The sequence below is a fragment of the Sardina pilchardus genome, chromosome 22 (assembly GCF_963854185.1).
Source record: "Sardina pilchardus chromosome 22, fSarPil1.1, whole genome shotgun sequence".
NCBI lineage: Eukaryota > Metazoa > Chordata > Actinopteri > Clupeiformes > Clupeidae > Sardina > Sardina pilchardus.
In genome coordinates this window covers 22,590,345-22,610,344 of record NC_085015.1, presented here as the reverse complement: position 1 = coordinate 22,610,344, position 20,000 = coordinate 22,590,345, and the positions used below count along the sequence as shown (strand labels likewise).

The 20,000-nt window shown below is 50.6% G+C and overlaps 1 protein-coding gene across 1 annotated transcript in view; it reads left to right on the top strand.

Moving 5' to 3' along the window:
- Positions 1-20,000, top strand: part of trrap (transformation/transcription domain-associated protein) — a 125,718-nt gene that overhangs the window by 55,089 nt on the left and 50,629 nt on the right. The window contains exons 44-53 of the mRNA XM_062525848.1: positions 651-864; positions 1,370-1,495; positions 3,084-3,230; positions 6,839-7,038; positions 7,415-7,536; positions 8,171-8,384; positions 11,209-11,388; positions 12,292-12,438; positions 15,265-15,384; positions 18,401-18,688. Of these exons, the coding sequence (XP_062381832.1) occupies positions 651-864; positions 1,370-1,495; positions 3,084-3,230; positions 6,839-7,038; positions 7,415-7,536; positions 8,171-8,384; positions 11,209-11,388; positions 12,292-12,438; positions 15,265-15,384; positions 18,401-18,688 (1,758 nt within the window). The remainder of the gene's footprint in view (positions 1-650; positions 865-1,369; positions 1,496-3,083; positions 3,231-6,838; positions 7,039-7,414; positions 7,537-8,170; positions 8,385-11,208; positions 11,389-12,291; positions 12,439-15,264; positions 15,385-18,400; positions 18,689-20,000) is intronic.

Sequence of the window (20,000 nt, the reverse complement as noted above, 5' to 3'; positions counted from 1 at the left end):
ACCCTGCTCATCTTATCATCCACACTATGCCTCCAGCGCTGGCCTAGACTCATGCGATGGGGCCCTTATCGTGTCGCTATGCTGCGGTACCACTGATGTATGTGTGGATAAGCCTCCACTGAGGGCCCCCTGTACTCACAGATGAGCTGATATGCAGCCCAGGAACAGCCCAGGGCCAACCGGGGACCTCCACACCTCCACACCTCCACACCACACTCCTCCTGTGTCTGCCACTGGATTTGCGCTCAGTGTCCTGAAGAGAGAAATGTGCTATTTGATCTGTTCCCTTTGTCAGATCAAATGCCAAATGTCATATACTATATGTCAACCCTGTCACGTTGCGTTAAGCAAAATGATATATTCAGTTGTAAAAACCAATAAAAATGAAAAAGATACAATAAAAAGTCACAATAAAAAGATTGTATCTGTGGTTGGTAAAGTGTACCCAGAGTCCAGTGTCCAGTGTATGCGGTGGTAGCTGGACTTTAGAACCCTCTGTCCTGCATGTGTTTTTGGTCCAGTATATGCGGTGGTCGCTGGGTGGTAGTTTAACCCACGCAGGATGCGTGTGTTTTTGCTCCAGTATATGCGGTGGTCGCTGGGTTGTAGTCTAACCCTCTGTTCTGCTTGTGTCTCGTGTGGTCCTCCAGGAGCAGCCGGCGCAGGCCAACTTCTCCAACATCTGCACGGGGCTGGAGATCCTGTGCTTCCTGCTGACGGTGCTGCAGCCGGCCGGCGTGCTGGCCCACTTCAAGCCCCTGCAGCGCGGCATCGCCGCCTGCATGACCTGCAGCAACACCAAGGTGCTGCGCGCCGTCCACTCGCTGCTCTCCCGCCTCATGAGCATCTTCCCCACCGAGCCCAGTGAGTACCGCTCCGCCTCCACCTCCACCTCCACCCACCCCCACCCCCCGAACAGGAACAGCTGCTCTGAGACATCAGGAGTGTGTGTTGCCATTTGGGTGGATGAAATGGCTGATGTCTTTTCTTTTTTAAACTGTAATTTAAACTGTAACTACTGCAACATTTCTTCAACTATGAGGTTAATACACAGGGACACGGTTAATATGGTATTACTATGCATTAACTTGCATAAAACACTGTTCTGCAGTTTGCACACATTGTGGCTAATGCACAGGAATTTAATGTACTGCTCTTTTAGAAGTGTTATAGCAATTCAACTATACAACATTTGATGTCATTGAATTTTTATTACATAAAAATATATATTTTTTAGAACATTATGCTTTTATTGAAAGAACATGAGTCACAAGAAGTGTCCTTCTACAAGTAGATACAGTACAATGGGTTTTTCTGTAGACTGTAGTCCGTGTGTGTGTCTCTGAGCCTGTGTGAATGTGTCTTGCAGGCACCTCCAACGTGGCGTCCAAGCACGAGGAGCTGGATTCTCTGTACGCCGCCGTGGGCAAGGTCATCTACGAGGGCCTCACTAACTACGAGAAGGCCAACAGCGCCAACCCCACGCAGCTCTTCGGTAAGCCCACATCCCCCCCCTCCCCCTCCCCCTCCGCACCACCCTCCGTCTGTCAGCCGCCAAGACGAATGGACGCCCGTAACCTTTTTATTTCCCCATCAGCCTCCGCGTTACCGCGGCGACTGGCCCTCCATCTCCACCTCCTCCTCCTCCTCCGCCCGCCTCCGTAAAGAGCGTGTCATAATGGCTGAACTTTAGTCCCTAACGCGGCTTATTTTATGGCTACCGAATGGGAGATTGATTTCTAATTTGAAAGGTTTTTTTTCCCTCCTCCCCTCTTTTTCTGTGAGCTGGCTTTTAAAGCCCATCAAAAAAAAAAACGCCGAAATACTCAATCGGCTGTTCAAAGGCGGGCGAGGAACGTTGGCCTCGTGAAAGGAAATGTATTTTTTTATTTTATTTTTTCGCCTCTTTTGAAGTGAGGTGGTGAGTGGGGGTAGCGAGGGTTGAAGAATAAAAAAAAGGTGCTAAAAAGCTATTGGGTAACAATCTAAATCGGCATCCATTTGATAGCGTCCCAAAAATGGCTCCGCTGGTCAATAAAAGCGGCGTGGCGCGGGCCCCCGGGCCGGAAAAAGCTCGAGTTACGCGCCGCACCGCCATGATGCATGCGTCTCGCCGAGGGTGACTTTTTACATTTGTCTCTCTCCGTGTCTTCGCCCCGACACCACCGCCGCCCGCCACCACCACCACCGCCGCCGTCCCTCCCCTGAGCCGCGTCCCCGAAGAAGCGCATTACTCAAGCTCAGCTTTCCTTCCCGCCCAGCAGTGCCCCGCACTCGCCTCCCTCCCTCCCTCGCTCGCTAACTCGGTTAAATTCCCCTCCCTTCGCCGACAAAAAAAAGCCCCGACAAAAAAAAAAGAGAAGAAAAGCGTCCTTGTAATACAACGACCGTGACAAAAAGGCGAGGCCGCCTCCGAAAGTCGAGCGCGGGGCGTCCCGAGGCTATCGAGGGCATGGCGGAGGATTCAGACAAGCCACTACCCCCCCTCTCCATGTCACGCCATTGTGCTCCTCCACTTGAGATGCTCTCCGAGGACCAAAGGAGGCCCTCTCTCCCTCTCTGTCTCTCTCTCTCTTCCTCTCTCTCCCTCTCTCTCTCTCTCTCTGTCTCTCTCTCTCCCTCTCTCTCTCTCTGTCGGCCTCTTCTGTGTCTTTGTAGAGCGGATAGGTTTTTATTTCTTTGCCCCTCTCTCTCCCAAGCTTTGCTCTTCAGTTTTAGTCACAATCCTCTCCTCTCTTGTGTCCAGCCACAGGACGGCACACGACTTAGCACAGTGGCATGATATGACGAGCGAATAAACGTCGTCATGTACACCTCTCTCTCTCTCTCTCTCTCTCTCTCTCTCTCTCTCTCTCTCTCTCTCTCTCTCTCTCTCTCTCTCTCTCTCTCTCTCTCTCTCTCTCTCTCTCTCTCTCTCTCTCTCTCGTGTATATGCCTCCTTCTTTTGTCCCCTTGCGTTGGACTAATTCTGTTCAGATGATCAGCAACGTAGTGGTAGTGTGTGTGTGTGTGTAAGTGTGTGTGTGTATATATATATGTCTGTGAGATTAATGGCCAGCATGTCCTCTGGTGCCGCTCCTCAGGGACGCTGATGATCCTCAAGTCGGCGTGCAGCTACAACTCCAGCTACATCGACCGCCTCATCTCCGTCTTCATGCGCTCACTGCAGAAGATGGTGCGCGAGCACCTCAGTCCCCAGACCACGCCCGGGGCCAACGAGACCAGCACAGGTGAGCGCACACACACACACACACACACACACACACACACACACACACACACACACACACCCACACCCTCAGCTCCCAGACCACGCCCGGGGCCAATGAGACCCGTACAGGTGGGCCCACACACAGACACACACACACACACATTCAGTCATGTACACAGATGCACTATATAGATAGACATACACATCCACTGTAGATACTAAGTGTCCCACTGGCAGTGTTGTGCATGAACGAGTTCAAAAGAACGTGTTCATTGAACACGCTCATTTTTCTGTGAACGCTGAACTGAACGCAACACATTTGTAAATAATGAATTTGAACGTGAATTCGCTCAGATTTTGGGAAATGAGCGACGAACGTCACTGTTGATGTCCAATTAAACGTTACAGAATTTATTTTGTCCTGAGAAGTCGAGTGACACTATCTGCTGGCAATTCAGAAACAGTATTGTCACACTCACTGCCCACGGGCGCCACTCCTAAACTACAGCTTTGCACTACCTTAGGCTACTACATTACCCATGATCACGTTACGCATGATGCATTGTACACAGAACCGCTGCTAGGCCTATATGAATGCAATCGCGGAAAGATTCTGCACTTGTCAGTGATGATAGAGGGATGCATAACGTGTTCAAAGAGCCCTACAGTATGTCACTGATCCATCTGGTAAGGTAATGCAGCACGGCAGCCTCCTCCATACCCCCGGTGTAAAAACTACACTCTTCTGCCGTCAGGCATGCACAGCTGACGCATTTTTATTAATTATTAATAAATGCACGGCCGCATTTATTAGGCGTCGGTATCTGCCATAGACCCGTCGGTATCTGCCCAGCGAAATAAAGCCCAATTTACGGACATTCTCAATTAGATGAGAACAACAGGTGGCTGTAGCCTATATTCCGTCAGAAACAGATTTTCATTCAAATGAACTGAATTTGAACTAGTTCAAAATTAAAAATGGTGAACTATGAACGTGAACAGTTCACTTTGCACGTGTGTGAACTGAACTTTGAACTAGTTACTGAAGAGTGTGAACGTGCACAACACTGCCCACTGGCTGTTGTATTCTATAAGCACCTGAGAGAGTGATTCTTGCCTGAGGCTTTAGGTGGTGCATTGCATAGAGTGAGGCCTTTAAGAGAGCAGTATAGCAGTACACAGTGTCCTGATGCCATTTGCAGACACACTATCGCCCTATACTGTGTCAGCTCTCACCCCGTCTCCACCTATCTTTACTTCCCTTTATCCGAGTCCTCGGCGCCTCATGTGAGTGGCTCGTCTTGTCCTTTTGTTACGTTGTTGCTTTTCGGAGAGTTCCTATTTCGTGGGGGGCCCCCCACTGCTGTTTGTCCTGGGCCACCGGTGCCAGAGAGCTGAGAGGCGCGTTCCTCTCCCACCTACACCTCCCCCCCCTCCCCAACTCCACCGTATCTCCTCGCCGCGTATCCGAACCCATCTCCGTGTCCCTGCCGCACAATAGCCTCCTCGTCCTGTGCCTGACAAAACAGAGAGGGAGAGAGCTCCACAACATTTTGAAAGGCCTTTGTGAAGCGAGGAGAGGAGAGAGAGGCGTGGGGGGGGGGGGGGGGGGATGGGGACCCAGATTGGGGCCCTCGGAGGAGGAACACTCCACGTCTCTGTGTGCGTGTGTGTGCGCCCTCTATCAGCTCTGTGTCTGTGTACCCAGCCTGAGTGGACTCAACATGGAATACAAAGGCTCCTAGGGCATGTGTGTGTGTGTGTGTGTGTGTGTGTGTGTCGGGGGGGGGGGGGGGCGTTGTTTAAGGTGGGCTTCGACTTGTGGTGTCCCTATTTGACCACTGGGTGTTGCAACGACCACACACATCTGCCCGGCGGCTTCCCTGAGGGGTTTGGCTGCACGGCCTGTAAGAGTGGGCTAGCCTGATGCAGCAGGGCCGCCCACGGACCAACGTCTCCTCTCTGTGTGCAGCGGGGTATTAGCACGTTGGTTTAATGGCCCACTTGACCGGGGGGGGGGGGGGGGGGCAGGGTATAGCGGTAGTGGTGTGGTCAGTGTCAGGTGGGGCCAGGTCCTCAGCGCGTCAAGTGACCGCAGTGTCAGTGTGACCCTCCCTCCCACTCTCCGCTCGCTTCGCACGTGCTCCGTATGAGTCAGCTCGGCACAGCCCAAACAGCACTGGGAGAATTGATCACACCTCTCTCGCTCTCGCTGTCTCTCTTGCGCGCTCTCTCTCTCCCTCTCTCTCTCCCTCTCTCTCTCTCTCTCTCTCTCTCTCTCTCTCTCTCTCTCTCTCTCCATTTCTATTTCCAACTTCCAGGCAGCAGTCTAATCAGCTGTAAAAAATGATTGGAGACTTCTGCAACGTCTCTGGCCCTACTTTTCCCATTTTTTATTCCCACCTCTCTCCTCCCTCACACACACACACACACACACACACACAAACTCTCCCTCGTCTTATGAATAGCAAATCTTTCCCGTGGTTGTCAGCGAAGTCTGTATTTCAGTTTAGTCACCGTTCGTCTGTCTGGGAACTGGCCCCTCTGATATTCCCGCTACCCAAACACGGCTGGCCCTGCTGGTGCCCGCTGGCATGTAGCCCGCAGACGGGCCTCTAGCCTCCAGCCTCCGAGCCTCCCCACCAGCCCCACCAGCTGCAGCCACAGCAGCGGTAGCAGCAGTCCCATCCACAGTCTGCGGCGCAGCGCTGTTAATGATGGCTGGCTTCGCCGCTCTCGCTCTGAGGAGCCTTCCCCCTCTCCCCATCTCCTTCTCCCTCTCGCTGTGTCCCTCCTCTCTTCCTCTCTCTCTCTCTCTCTATCTCTCTCCATCCCCCTTTCTCTCTTCCCTCCCTCCCCCTCCGTGCTGGTCGTGGCTCCAGCTGCATCTGTACAGCTGTGGCGTGCGCTGCCGGCTGCTCACGGCTGGGTAATGACGGCCGCCGTGGGTGTAGCCCAGACTGCGCTGGAAAGATGCTCGCCGAGGTCCTCCGAGGCCAAGCGTCCTCCCCAGAGACCGAGACGGAGACGGAGACGCCGTCTCTTCCCTCAAAAACCAACAGCGCCGCAGGGCGTTGGGCCGGAACGTTCCAGTGTGTCAGGCTCTGGTTTGTTTGGCTCTGGTGACACCAGCAGCAGTCTTGGGAGTTGGTTTGGCTGCCCTGGGGGACTTTCTAACAGTTGTTGCTCAGGTTGTCTGGAAGTGTCTCTGTTGTTGTCCTCCCCCTCCCCCCTTCCGTTCCCTGGGTTGAAAGTTTTTGATTTGTTTCCTGAACTCTTGGAGTTCTGTTTTAAGTATTGCGCTGCACAACACTGTATTCAGCTGTATTCTGTATTCATTCCTTGATAGATAGATATCCCCATGGGGATAGTTGTTTTCACACATCATTCCATGCCCCATAGCACAGAACATACTGTATAGCATCACTGATCACATAACAGAGTGTCTGCACACTGTGCACAGCAATACAGCTAACATACAGCTAACATACAGTACCACATAGCGCATAACAGAGGAGCAGCACAGCACTACAGCTAACATTTAGCACTGCATATAACATATAACCCAAGGTTGGCACAGCAGCGCATTCTAACGTGCCCCATGGGTTGTTCTCCTCGTGTGTCCAGTGACGAGTGAGCTGGTGATGCTGAGTCTGGACCTGGTGAAGACGCGCCTCTCCGTCATGAGCATGGAGATGAGGAAGAACTTCATCCAGGTCATCATCACCTCCCTCATCGAGAAGTCGCCCGACCCCAAGATCCTGCGCTCGGTGGTGAAGATCGTGGAGGAGTGGGTGAAGAACAACTCTCCCATGGCCGCCAACCAGGTACGGGCATCCGTCTGCCATCTTGGACCATCGCTCATCGCTAAAAAGCAAATAACTAGAAACTAGAAAACTCAAGAACAGTTGATGACCACTGAGTTAGGTATGAAGTAGGCAGTGTTGTCGATTTACCACCTTGTTGTGCAAATGCAACAAGCTGATGTTTTTTCCACCGTGTTGAGAGGGCTTGCAGTCAGCTAAAAATCGTGGAACGGAATCATGACAACCGCTCTCCATGATGGATGAAAGATAAATTGATCTCTCTCTCTCTCTCTCTCTCTCTCTCTCTCTCTCTCTCTCTCTCTCTCTCTCTCTCTCTCTCTTTCTCTCTGTCTCTCTTTCTCTCTTTCTCTCTCTGTCTCTCTCTCTCTCGGCCCAGATGCCTAATCTGAGGGAGAAGTCCATCCTGCTGGTGAAGATGATGACCTACATCGAGAAGCGCTTTCCCGACGACCTTGAATTGAACGGCCAGTTCCTGGACCTCGTTAATTACGTCTACAGGTAATTACACAGATTAATCACGCCCTGGTCCAGCGCCCGGCGCCACTGCCACGCGGCCCGGAGGGTGCCAGCTGTCACCATGGCAACCGGAGCGCCCGCTCTTACCACCCTGCTCTGGCCGCCGAGTTTTTTTTTTTTTTTTTGCGAGCAGGTTGCGGTGGGCAATGGTGGGCAGCAGGTGGCACCTGGAGCCACTGAGCGGAAAATGACAGAGGCGAGTGCCACCGGGGGTCCCCTGGCGCCAGACGGTCCTCCCGTGGTGCCCGTCTCCGACCCCCGCGCCCCCTCACCCTGACCCGTCTGCTCCCCTCACCTGTCTGGGCCTGTGGCCACTGCTGCCCACTACAGCCGGGCGGCACCGCAGTTATACACACACATTCTGCTACGCTTACAGACATAGATTAAAGATACACTTAAAAATGCACTATGCTATAAATATGAGAGTATAAAGTACACTGAAAATGTGTATGGTAAAGAATGTTAATTTGTCATTTTGACAGATGTTTTTTTTTTGCAAAATACAGAAATTGTTTATTTTTTTTGTTGTTGGATATTCCCATCTGGCCCTTTGGAATTGGAGAACTGTTGTCAGGCTTTTATTTACGGTAAACTGAATTACATCGGTCTTCCACAGGGACGAGAGTCTGTCAGGAAGTGACATCACGTCCAAGCTGGAGCCCGCCTTCCTGTCCGGCCTGCGCTGCTCACAGCCCCACATCCGGGCCAAGTTCTTCGAGGTGTTCGACACGTCCATGAAGCGGCGCGTCTACGAGCGGCTCCTGTACATCTGCTGCTCTCAGAACTGGGAGTCCATGGGCAGCCACTTCTGGATCAAGCAGTGCAACGAGGTGAGATGACACACACACACACACACACACACACACACAGAGAGAGACAGACACACACACACACACATATACACACACACACACACACACACACACACACACACACACACACACACACACACACACACACACATACACACACACACACACACACACACACACACACACACACACACACACACACACACACACACACACACACACACACACACACACACAGAGAGAGACAGACACACACACACACACACACACACACACACACACACACACACACACACACAGAGACAGACACACACACATACACACACACACACACACACAAGGGGCCCTCATTTGAATGGTGGGCAGAGTGCAAAGTCTTAAAGCAACGAGGTGAGATGACACACACACAGAGAGAGACAGACACACACACACACACACATACACACACACACACACACACACACACACACACACACACACACACACACACACACACACACACACACACAGAGAGACAGACACACACACACACACACATACACACACACACACACACAAGGGGCCCTCATTTGAATGGTGGGCAGAGTGCAAAGTCTTAAAGCAACCCTAAAGAGTTTTTTGTACCTTAAAATAATATTTCGAAAATCATTTCAGTGGTTCATCAACTCGTGACCGGGTGAATGGCACTTCTGCATTTGCTTTGCGTCCCTCTATCGGCTCTAACCGCAGGACGTTTACCAGATCGGGTAGTGGTTCTGTAGTACGATGGAATGAGACGTAAGAAGCAACAAATTTGACTTGCTTCGGTGTCACAATACATCATACTTTTCATAAAATCATGCAACATATTCTACCTTGTCTGTGGACATTGTTATTTGCTGGATAAATAAATAGCGTGCGTGCGACAGGAAAAGTGCTTTAGTGTTGCTTTAAATCTAACTAAAGCTAATTCAATAACCTAGGTAAAAATCGATTTGTTATTTTTACACCAATATCTAATGGCAATATCTAAACCACAAACGTTAATGAGTCGGCTCGATGCCCCCAATAGGCTGCATGGCGGCTATCGTTCACACTCAAGATATTTGCTCACTAATCGGCTTCGCTCTTTGCCCACCATTTGAATTAAGGCCCAAGGACTTAGAGACAGTGGACTTTCATTTAGTGAGTGGAATCAACTAGTTCCAGGAGTTATAATCTTAAATAGGATTAATGTATGTAAATTATGAATATCAAACAAAAAGTTGAAGTAGCCACACAGAAACACGAAGACTCTTGAATAATCCATACTCCTCAAAATGTTACAATCATAGTTATGGGTGAGCATGATTTTGATTTATTTCCATATAAAACATTGAATGATTGTTATTCTCCACTATAATTCACTGAAGCAGAATCTTTTGATGATTTGCATGTGCCACTAGCATTAGATGTCAAATGCAACAGTGCTTTTGACTTTGAGAAGTCCTATGCTTTGTACCTGTTTTGGAAAAAAAAGGCAATTATATGATTCATGCCATTTCAGCACAGTCATTTCTCAATGGCGCCGCTTTTACCTGATCAATTTGGGTTGAAGTCGAAAGTGTACATTTAACTCAAGCATTAGGCAAAATGATAGTTTTTTTGTCGTTTTAGAAAGGTTCATTGAGCTGAGAAGTGGTCTGCAATTGCAGACACGCTGTGACTTACTGGAATATCCGGCTGTGAAACTGTATATTTGCCGCAAAGCTGCCCCCCCACACCCAACACCCCACACCCACCCCTCTTCCTCCCTCTCCTCCTCCTCCTCCTCCTTCTTGGGGCCCAATTTGCCTTTGTTCCAAAGCGTCGAGTGTGCACTTTGTTGACGGGGATGAAACAGCCGTTACCCAACCCACCACCGCCGCCTTTCATCTCACGCCTCTCTTCACTTCTTTCCCTTCTCTTCCTCCTCACTTCTTTCCCTTCTCTTCATTTTCTCTTCCTCTTCTCTCTCTTGTCTTCTCTTTTCTCTTCTCTCTCCCCCTCTTTTCTCCCTCCTCTCTTTCTCTCACTCCCTTTCTTTTCTTTCTTTCTTTCTCTCTCTCTCTCTCTCTCTCTCTCTCTCTCTCTCTTGTCTCTCTGGACTGTACTGTGACTGAACAGTAATTCACAGTGTCTTCAGCTCCACCCTGTTGTTTTAGACGGGTGGTGGACGGGGAGTTGTGTGTGTGTGGGGGGGGGGAGTGTCCGGTCGCCACTCGTAAGAAAAATCGCACCCGCGCTCGGCGGTGCCACAATCAATGCCGCCCGCGCCCGGCTGAATTATTAATGGCGCCGCTCCGCACGGGCACGAGAGAGGAGAGAGCCGGCGTTTGCTGATTCATCGTGGCGGCGTGATGAAGCATCGGCCGCTCTCCACCGCCGCCGGCCCTCTGCTCCGCTCCACTCCTCTCTCCTCCTCTCCTCCTTTCCTCCTCTCCGCCTCGTCTCTCCTCATCCTCCTCTCCTCTCCTCCTCTTCTCTCGTCTCATCTCCGCTCCCTTCCTCTCTCTGGCAGGTCCAAGCCCCCGGCCGCTGTCTCCTGTCGTTTAGTAGTACGCGTCCATTACTTAGGACACTTTAATTAGGAATGAGTCATCCCAGTGTTGTTTGGCTAGTGTCATGCTTTTAGGATACATGGCACACACACACACACACACACACACACACACACATGCAGAGGAATATATTTTACAGGGATGTTTACATGTCATGTTGCCAAGGTAGCGGCGGTTAAGGTGGGCAGGTGTGCTGTTTGCTCGGTGCTGATGGCAATTGTTCAGCTCTGCCCTTCCTATTTGACCTGTTCTCTCTCTCTGTGTGTGTGTGTGTGTGTGTGTAGCTGCTGCTGGCGGTGTGTGAGAAGACCACGGTGATCGGCACCAGCTGCCAGGGCTCCATGCTGCCCTCCATCACCAACGTCATCAACCTGGCCGACAGCCACGACCGCGCCGCCTTCGCCATGCACACGCACATCAAGCAGGAGCCGCGCGAGAGAGACACCACCGAGACCAAGGAGGAGGTGAGAGACACACACACACACACACACACACACACACACACACACACACACACACACACACACACACACACACACACACACACACACACACACACCTCTCACTCATGCGCACACACACACACTCTGAGCAGTGAAAAGTGTCACACACAGTGAAAAAGTCTCTTTCTGTCTCACACACACACACACACACACACACACACACACACACACACACACACACACACACACACAGTGAAGAAAAGTGAAATGTCACTTAATTTGCACTGTTTAATTTGGTTAAGTGCTGCTATTGTGTTTTGGTTTTCGCTCCCTCATTAGAGCAGCACAGAAGACACCAAAATATTTTTGGGGTCACTTCCTATTACGTTCCTTTGAGCTGACTAGTCAGAGCATTAATGAACATGAGCAGAGTAGTTGCTGTAGTTATTAGTTATTGTATTTATTTCATATTACTAAATCGCTTAGTGAAATGCTTTATTTTTTATTTGTTTTTTTTATCAGCTAGGGTGGAATGCATTCAGGTCGTGTGTGTGTGTGTGTGTGTGTGTGTGTGGTCGGTCGGTCGGAGCAGGAGAGTGTGGGTAATAGCTGAATGCCCAGGCAGCCTGGATCATGTAGCCCGTGTTTACATCCATCCCCTGGCCTGTCTGTTCAATCTGATGAGCATCCTTCCTGTCCTCTCCTCTGTGTAACGCAATCAGGCTGAGAGGAATGCAAGGCCAGGGGACGGCTTAGGAACAGCCATAGACATTTTTAATTGACGCAGTTATTGAATTCTTCCTCTTATTTTGGTGTGCGTTCTCGTCAATAGTATTATGGTTGTGTGTGTGTGTGTGTGTGTGTGTGTGTGTGTGTGTGTGTTTGGTTTATTTTTTCTCAATCCTCTGCGTCTGTGTCGCGCAGGACGTGGAGATCGACATCGAGCTGCCGCCGGGCGACCAGAGCAGCCTGCCCAAGAGCAAGGAGCAGGCGGAGCGCGACGCCGGCAACCAGCTGCACATGCTCACCAACCGCCACGACAAGTTCCTCGACTCCCTGCGCGAGGTCAAGGTGAGGCACCCGCGCCACAGACAGACCACCCGCCACCACCCTCCACCCACCCACCCATCCCTCCATCCACCCCTCCCTCCACCCCTCCCTACTTGCATCCACCCCTCCATCCTTCCATCCATCCCTCCATCCACCCCACCCCACCCCACCTCTGGCACTCCAGGTCCGGATTAACCTTCCTCCTGGAGGCCAGAAACAGCAGGGGGGCGTGAGGTGGCGCGTGAGTCATCCTCCAAACCCCCCCCGCTGGGCGGGAAGGGTTCAGGGCCCTGACTGACTCGTCACCCGCATCAAGTCGGAAGTCCAAGTCACCGCCATCGCTGCCGTCACGGCGTTTTTGATTGGAAGCCAGATGGCCGCTCCTCTCCACAGAGCCTGACTTTCTGCCAGCTTTTTTTTCTTTCTATTTTTTTTTCTCTCTTTTTTGAGGTGCACAACGAGAGCCCTCTGAGTGACCTGTTCCCTCACAGCTCAGCGCGGCGCAGCGGTGGCCCGCGGGCTAATGCATCACCTTCACCTGTCTCGCGCTCCCGCTCGCGCTCCCTCGCACCGCTCCAAAAGACCGGGAACGGGGCTCTGAGTCACCGTGTTGATCTTTAGCGATGCCCAGTTAGCGCTCCAGTTGGCCGTCACCAAAGCAGAAGAGGGGAGGGCGGGGGGTGGATGGAGTTGTGTGTGTGTGTGTGGGGGGGGGGTAGTCTGTAGAGTAGAGTGAGTAGAGATGGATTTGTTTACACTTACCATAATGTTAACCACTGAATATGAATACTACCAGAGCCCCTTTAGGGAGAGCCGGTCCACTTCCTATTAACTCCATTGTACCGGATTGTTCATGCAATCTGTTGAAATTCCGCTAGGGGCGTTGCCGAGCAAGTGATACATGAATTGTGGTCTATGGGGCTAAGCGGCTAGAACTCGTTTTTTTCACAGTTGACAACTTCATTTCTTAATGTACATTGTCGTAGTAGCTACCTGAGTATAGGTTTTCCACTGGAAATGAAATGAAAAGTCACTCATGTCCTTTCTGCTTTTCATAGGATGGGCCGTTTTCCCTGTAACATGCTAGCATTTAGCTCATGGATGCTCGCGACAATCGCGACCGATTACGACCGTCGTGAAGCTGAACCTTCTTTTAGGTGTATGGCCGTAAAGTGGTTCGCTTGTGTCACGTGACATGAAAACTTTTAAAGGGTTTTTAGGAATAACAACACATATTGAAAATTGTATTGGTCAGCTGATTGTCAAGTCAAGTTATCCTGCATCGCATGCATTAATGCAATTTCAGGAGAAAAAATTATATAACGAGAAATGTGGTACTGGGGGGTTCAGCTCCATTGCTACCCATTCATTCATCACTTGCTCGCGATCGCCCTTTAGTTGCAGTACCATGCGGAAGTATTTCGCTAGTGGTCCTTCTCCCCTTATTAGACATTCTCTGATACTACTCTGTACTTCTTAGCAGTGTGTGTGTGTGTGTGTGTGTGTGTGTGTGTGTGGGGGGGGGGGGGGGGGTGTTTGTGTACATGATTTGTAATTTTAACCTCTGAGTATGCTACTCTGCAATTCAGAGTCCTGAGCTAGGGGGGGGGAAAAAGCTTTCCGTCCGTGCCAATTTATTCCTTGGCTCGTTCCGTCCATCCTCTCCTGGGGGCATCCACCGGAATGTTCTCCCGTTAGCGGGCTTTTGATCTGAGCGGCGCCCCGTGCCTTTCAAGGTCAAGCTCGGCATTGATTAGAGTTTAATGGCCGGCCCTCTGCGCTGTTTGATATTCACACGGTTGGATAAATGATGAAGGGCGCTTGGACCCCGAGACTCACCCTCCTCTTTCTGACCCCGAGTCCAGCGCCCAGAGGCAAAAAGCCTGTCGGAGGACATGGCACACACTCCTCACCGCGTCACCTGCTGACCCCTGTTGACCCCTTCGACCCCGCCCCCGTCTGACCAGCCCTGGCTCATGTTTGATTGATCTGACCCTGGATCAGGCCTCCTACACGGCTACGGTGAAGGTGATGAGAAGGACCAGGGGGAAATCGACTTTTCAACACGGCCATTACCTGACACGTATTGCTGGACACAGGGTAGCCAGACGAGACATGTGCCAGTGCTGGTCTCCGTAGATACCGGCATCCATCTTCTGGAACATAGGTGGACAGTCTGGTCCAGAGTTTGGGCCTGTAGTCTCTGATGGTTTGAGGTTTTGGAGATGTCTTGTCATTGATTAATGCTTCCATACACACTTCGCATATGTGTTGGTTCAGTGTTTCAAATGCTGGAATGCTCTCTGTTCTGCCATCGTGTGTGTGTGTGTGTGTGTGTGTGTGTGTGTGTGTGTGTGTGTGTGTGTGTGTGTGTGTCACTGCATTCCTGCCATTTGAGTGCTTAGCGTTCACCGTCTACAATTTGGCCCCGAGTGCGTCTCCCGCTGCGCGCTGCGTTACGGGCGGCCCCTTCGCCAGCACTTGTGTTCTAGAGCCGGCGCGCGCGGAACTCTGCAATTCCGACTGACTGATGCCGCCCATTTAGGCAGCGCTGCTTTTAACGCGGCCTCATCCATCGATCGAGGTCTCGGAGGCTCGGAGGCACCCCTGAATCATACTGATTAGACGCACTTCCCCCCCTCCCCCCTCTTTTTGGCGTGCACCACTCCTCCCTGGTCGATACACTCAGATCTGCCGGCATTAGTTAGGGGCGCGCTAAATGAAGGCTGGCAGAAGGAGGAGGGGGGGAGAGGTGATTGGGTGTTGGGGAGGAGGGGGTGTCTTTTTTGGGGGGGAAAAGCTTGTTTGATTGGTGGGCTGGGACTGAGTGTGTGTTGTGATTGGCAGACGGGGGCGCTGCTCAACGCGCTGGTGCAGCTGTGTCACATCTCCACGCCGCTGGCCGAGAGGAGCTGGGTGCAGCTGTTCCCCCGACTCTGGAAGATCCTGTCTGACCGGCAGCAACACGTGAGTACCGCGTTCTCAACACACACACACACACACACACACACACACACACACACACACACACACACACACACATACATCAATCAGAGCCAGCTTTATTTCCTCAGACTATAATGCACCTGTTTTCAACTTTTCAGCACTATGCCAACTGTTTCCAAGCCAGCTCCGTCGATAGAGAAAAGTGTGGATTTGCACTTCTAACTGCAAATTTGCACACAGTCAGGACATAAATAAATAAATAAATACATAAATAAAATGATGACTTTAAACACTCACAATGTCTGCATTGCACACACACACACACTACACATCATACTCCCTTATGCACTAGACACACACACACACAAACAAAAAAAAAAACCTTCACGCATGCTCAATTTGCCCTCTAACTCAGGGCCTCATTAATCAACTCTGTAGAGGACTGCAAAATATGCAACTTTTTGGGGGGGGAGAAAATTAACTGCAAGCATTACAATGTTAATGCAAAGATGGTTTTGTTTTTGCCATTTCCATGAGGTTCTTGTTCCATTTGCGGCGGTGATTTTTCACCGTAAACGCTCGCGTGTGTGTTTCTATTTATTTCCATTTCATCCTCATTTGCATGTGGAGAAACAGAAGTGTGTGTGTGTGTGTGTGTGTGACAAATGAGCTCCAGATATATGCAGGTCTTGTGCAGAGGTTGCCCTCCCTCGCACCGAGCCGTCGGCCGGGGGTTGGCCTCTCTGGCCCCCTGGCGTCACACCCACGCGCCCAGAGCCTCCGATAGCGGTCAGAGGGCAGCGCTCAGTGGTCTTCCTCCTCCTTATCCTCTTCCTCTTCCTCCTCCTCAAACAGCACCACAGCCAGCCTGCTGAGTCCTTCTCAGTCTCGGTGTCCTGAGCAGTTTCAGCTCAGCAGCAAACCCTCCTTCCCTGGGGGGGGAGGCTGACTGGCTGACCTCTCCACCCTTTCTCCCCCTACACACACACACACACACACACACACACACACACAGGCACGCGCGCGCACTCGCAGGGCATACACACATGATGGGCCACTTGCACCGCGCTCCCCCCGTGCTCCCGACTCGGCGAGCGGCGTAATGAGGAGAAATCTCCTTCATTTATGCAAAGTCGGGAGGAAAGTTTAATGGACCAGATGTCGCCTGTATTAAGAGGCCTGTTTAAGACTCCTGATTTGAAGCGATGCCTGCAGAAGCTCTTTTAAAACACGTTCCAGTCACAGAGATCTGCCTCAAATTGGCGTGTTTTTTTTTTCTCTTGTTTTCTTTTTGGGCCAATTTGTTTATTTTTGTGTATAATTTATTTATCCCTTTTTGTAGTTGTGGCAACAGGTGCAGGGCCAGGGAGACGTTCATTAGACGTTTAATCTAATGAATATGCCGTCTAATCATAATGCTGGACGGTTCTGTTAATTAGGAGGCCTGGCCGTCCCAGCCCCTCGTGTCATGTTTGCAAGTGGAGAGATTTAGTTTGGAGGTGAGGCCAAAGTGAGCCCCTGATTCTCATGCAGGGCATGTTCAGGCAACACGTGCAGCGCACACTGTCACCCTCTCATCTAGCGGCACCGCTCGCTCAAGTGTCCTAGAACCTGCTGTACCAAGAAATCATGATGGACCCCCCCCCCCCCCCACACACACACACACACACACACAACCTCCCGCTGTCCCTAAAGCTTTCCCCTAAACGATTTGAAACATGTTTTTGTTCAAACTGAGCGGTGCAGTCATTAACGAGACTGCAGTTTATGCTCGGAAAGCCTCCAAAACCCTCGAACAGGTTTGACAAAAACATCATTGAACTTTAGCACTCTGCTTATTTTTGGCAGGCGCTGGCACCTATAGAGGCGTGTGTATGTAGACGTAGAATGTTAAACACACTGTGCGCGGAATAGTCATTGTGGTGCTCAGTGAACTGTGAATGGACCTGTAATTTGAAAATGGGCAAAAGAGCTGGCTGCCTGCGATTTCAGTGGTAATGCCCCACAGGATTTTTTGAAACACTCCCCACCCTGTGTGTGTGTGTGTGTGTGTGTGTACTCTCTCTCTCTCACTCAACACTGACATAACAGCCATAGGAAAGAAAGAGAGAAACACAGAGGGATGAATGTCTGTCTGAGCAGACCAACACATCTCATCATCTTCAGCATCTCAAGCCTTTTTTCTTTGTGACCGGAGTGCTCGTTTTTGTTCCGGAAGAGTTGTTGATGTGAGAGAATGGCTAACTCACATAGTCAACGTCCTTTAAACATAAATGGATGAAGTGCTTGATGAAATACATGAAATTCTGGTCTGTTTATGAATTCCGCTGGTAAAAACAATTAATTGTGAATATAAGCCATTTGTTTTTTAGACCCACCACAACCAGCACCATTCCGTTGCAACAGCATTCGTTTCATTTTTGATTTATTAGGGCGGCCTTGAGAAATTACATAACAAGTAAGCTGTGGACTTTGACGAAAACATTCAGGCTGAAAGTGTAAACACCGGAGGCTGGTTTAATTGCGTTTTGAACTTCAGAATTCCAGAGGAGCCTTTAATGAGAACCAAACCACCCTTAAGCTTCGAAATGGCCTTTAAACCACCCGGGCGAATACTAGCATATTGCTGTAGGCTGTTAATCACTAACCGAAAGGCGTCTCTCTCGTTCTCTCATCTTCATTTGTTACCTTAACAGAAGGTAGTGTTGATCTGAAACCGTTTTTGGGAAGGAACGTCTCATCTCAGAAACTCTGTTATAACTCTCTACTCAATTATAACTCACTGCCAATAATCAGTAGTCATAATCCTCTTTTTTGCCCTTGGCCAATGATTTTATTTGCGGAGTGTTTGTTTGTTTGTTTGTATGTATGTATGTATTTATGTGTGTATGTATGTATGTATGTATGTATGTATGTATGGACCTTGAATTTCCCCTTGGGGATCAATAAAGTATCTATCTCTCTCTATCTATCTATCTATTTATCTATCTATGTTTGTTCAACTTTGACCTTTGACCTCTGACCCGACCCCCGGCAGGCGCTGAGCGGCGAGATGGGCCCGTTCCTGTGCAGCGGCAGCCACCAGGCGCAGCGCGACTGCCAGCCGAGCGCGCTCAACTGCTTCGTGGAGGCCATGTCGCAGTGCGTGCCGCCCATCCCCATCCGGCCGTGCGTGCTCAAGTACCTGGGCAAGACGCACAACCTGTGGCTGCGCTCCACGCTCATGCTGGAGACGCAGGCCTTCGAGAAGGGCCTCAGCCTACACATCAAGCCCAAGCAGAGCACCGAGTTCTACGAGCAGGAGAGCATCACGCCGCCGCAGCAGGTACGGCACACACACACACACACACACACACACACACACACACACACACACACACACACACACACACACACACACACACACACACACACACACACACACACACGGGCATAAGATGAGGGAAAAGTAAACCACGCGTGCACACTCCGAGAGAAAAAAGACATAGTGTCGTGACTGAATCGGGATATATATTCACACACATACACAGATGAATAGAGCGAATCTTAACAAGCGTGCACATAAGTGTAGATATGGCACATGCTCAAACATCAAGGGACTCCTGGCCCCATACTCAAGCCCCATGGCATACATAGAGACATCCATTAACACACACACAAACACGCTCTTAGAACTAGACATGAAAGAACCGTGACACAATCAAAGCATGCATGCATGCATACATACACAAACACATAACCACACACACACACACGAACACATAACCAGGCGCACACACACACACACACACACACACACACACACACACACACACATCCATATGCAATAGAGATCGCAGGCAGACACATTAGGCATTCAGAGCATGATCTGATGCCTGCGCACCCCTCGTCGTAAACGGGTCCACTTGTCTTCACGAGCCCTCTCCCCCCTTGTTTACCGGCTCCATCTGTTTCCGAGTCGGGGGGGGGGGGCCTCCCACCGGTCCTACCGCCCGCTAAACGCTGCCCGGAGTCGGGCTCCCTAGAGCCTGTATGGGCCTGGATCAGTATATCTCTCCTCCTGTCTGTGTGTGTGTGTGTCTCTCCCCCTCTTCTCACTGTCTCCTTATGGTGACCTGGGAGCAGCGCGTCTGTAGAATATGGAAATGGCCCCGGGCCTATATTTTACTGACGTCTCTCCTCGTGTGTTTGTGCCAGGCGCAGTGGTGTGGGCAGCGAGTTCAAATAAACTCAGTCTGTGTGTGTGTGTGTGTGTGTGTGTGTGTGTGTGTGTGTGTGTGTGTGTGTGTGTGTGTGTGTGTGTGTGTGTGTGTGTGTGTGTGTGTGTGTGTGTGTGTGTGTGTGTGTGTGTGTGTGTGTGTGTGTGTGTGTGTGTGTGTGTGTGTGTGTGTGTGTGTGTGTGTGTGTGTGTGTGTGTGTGTATATAAAGGCAGGTCATATGCCTCAAGAAAGATGGCAGTATTTACTGCGTCTATGTTTCTGTGTCAGGGCCCATTGGTATGCGGTGGGTGAGGTTGTGGCTGTGTATGTTTGTGGAAATGCCTGTTTTGTATATGTGTGTGTGTGTGTGTCTGGGACTGTAGCCATGAGATGTGTGCATATTGGTTTGTGTATATTTGTTTAAATGTCTTGGGTAT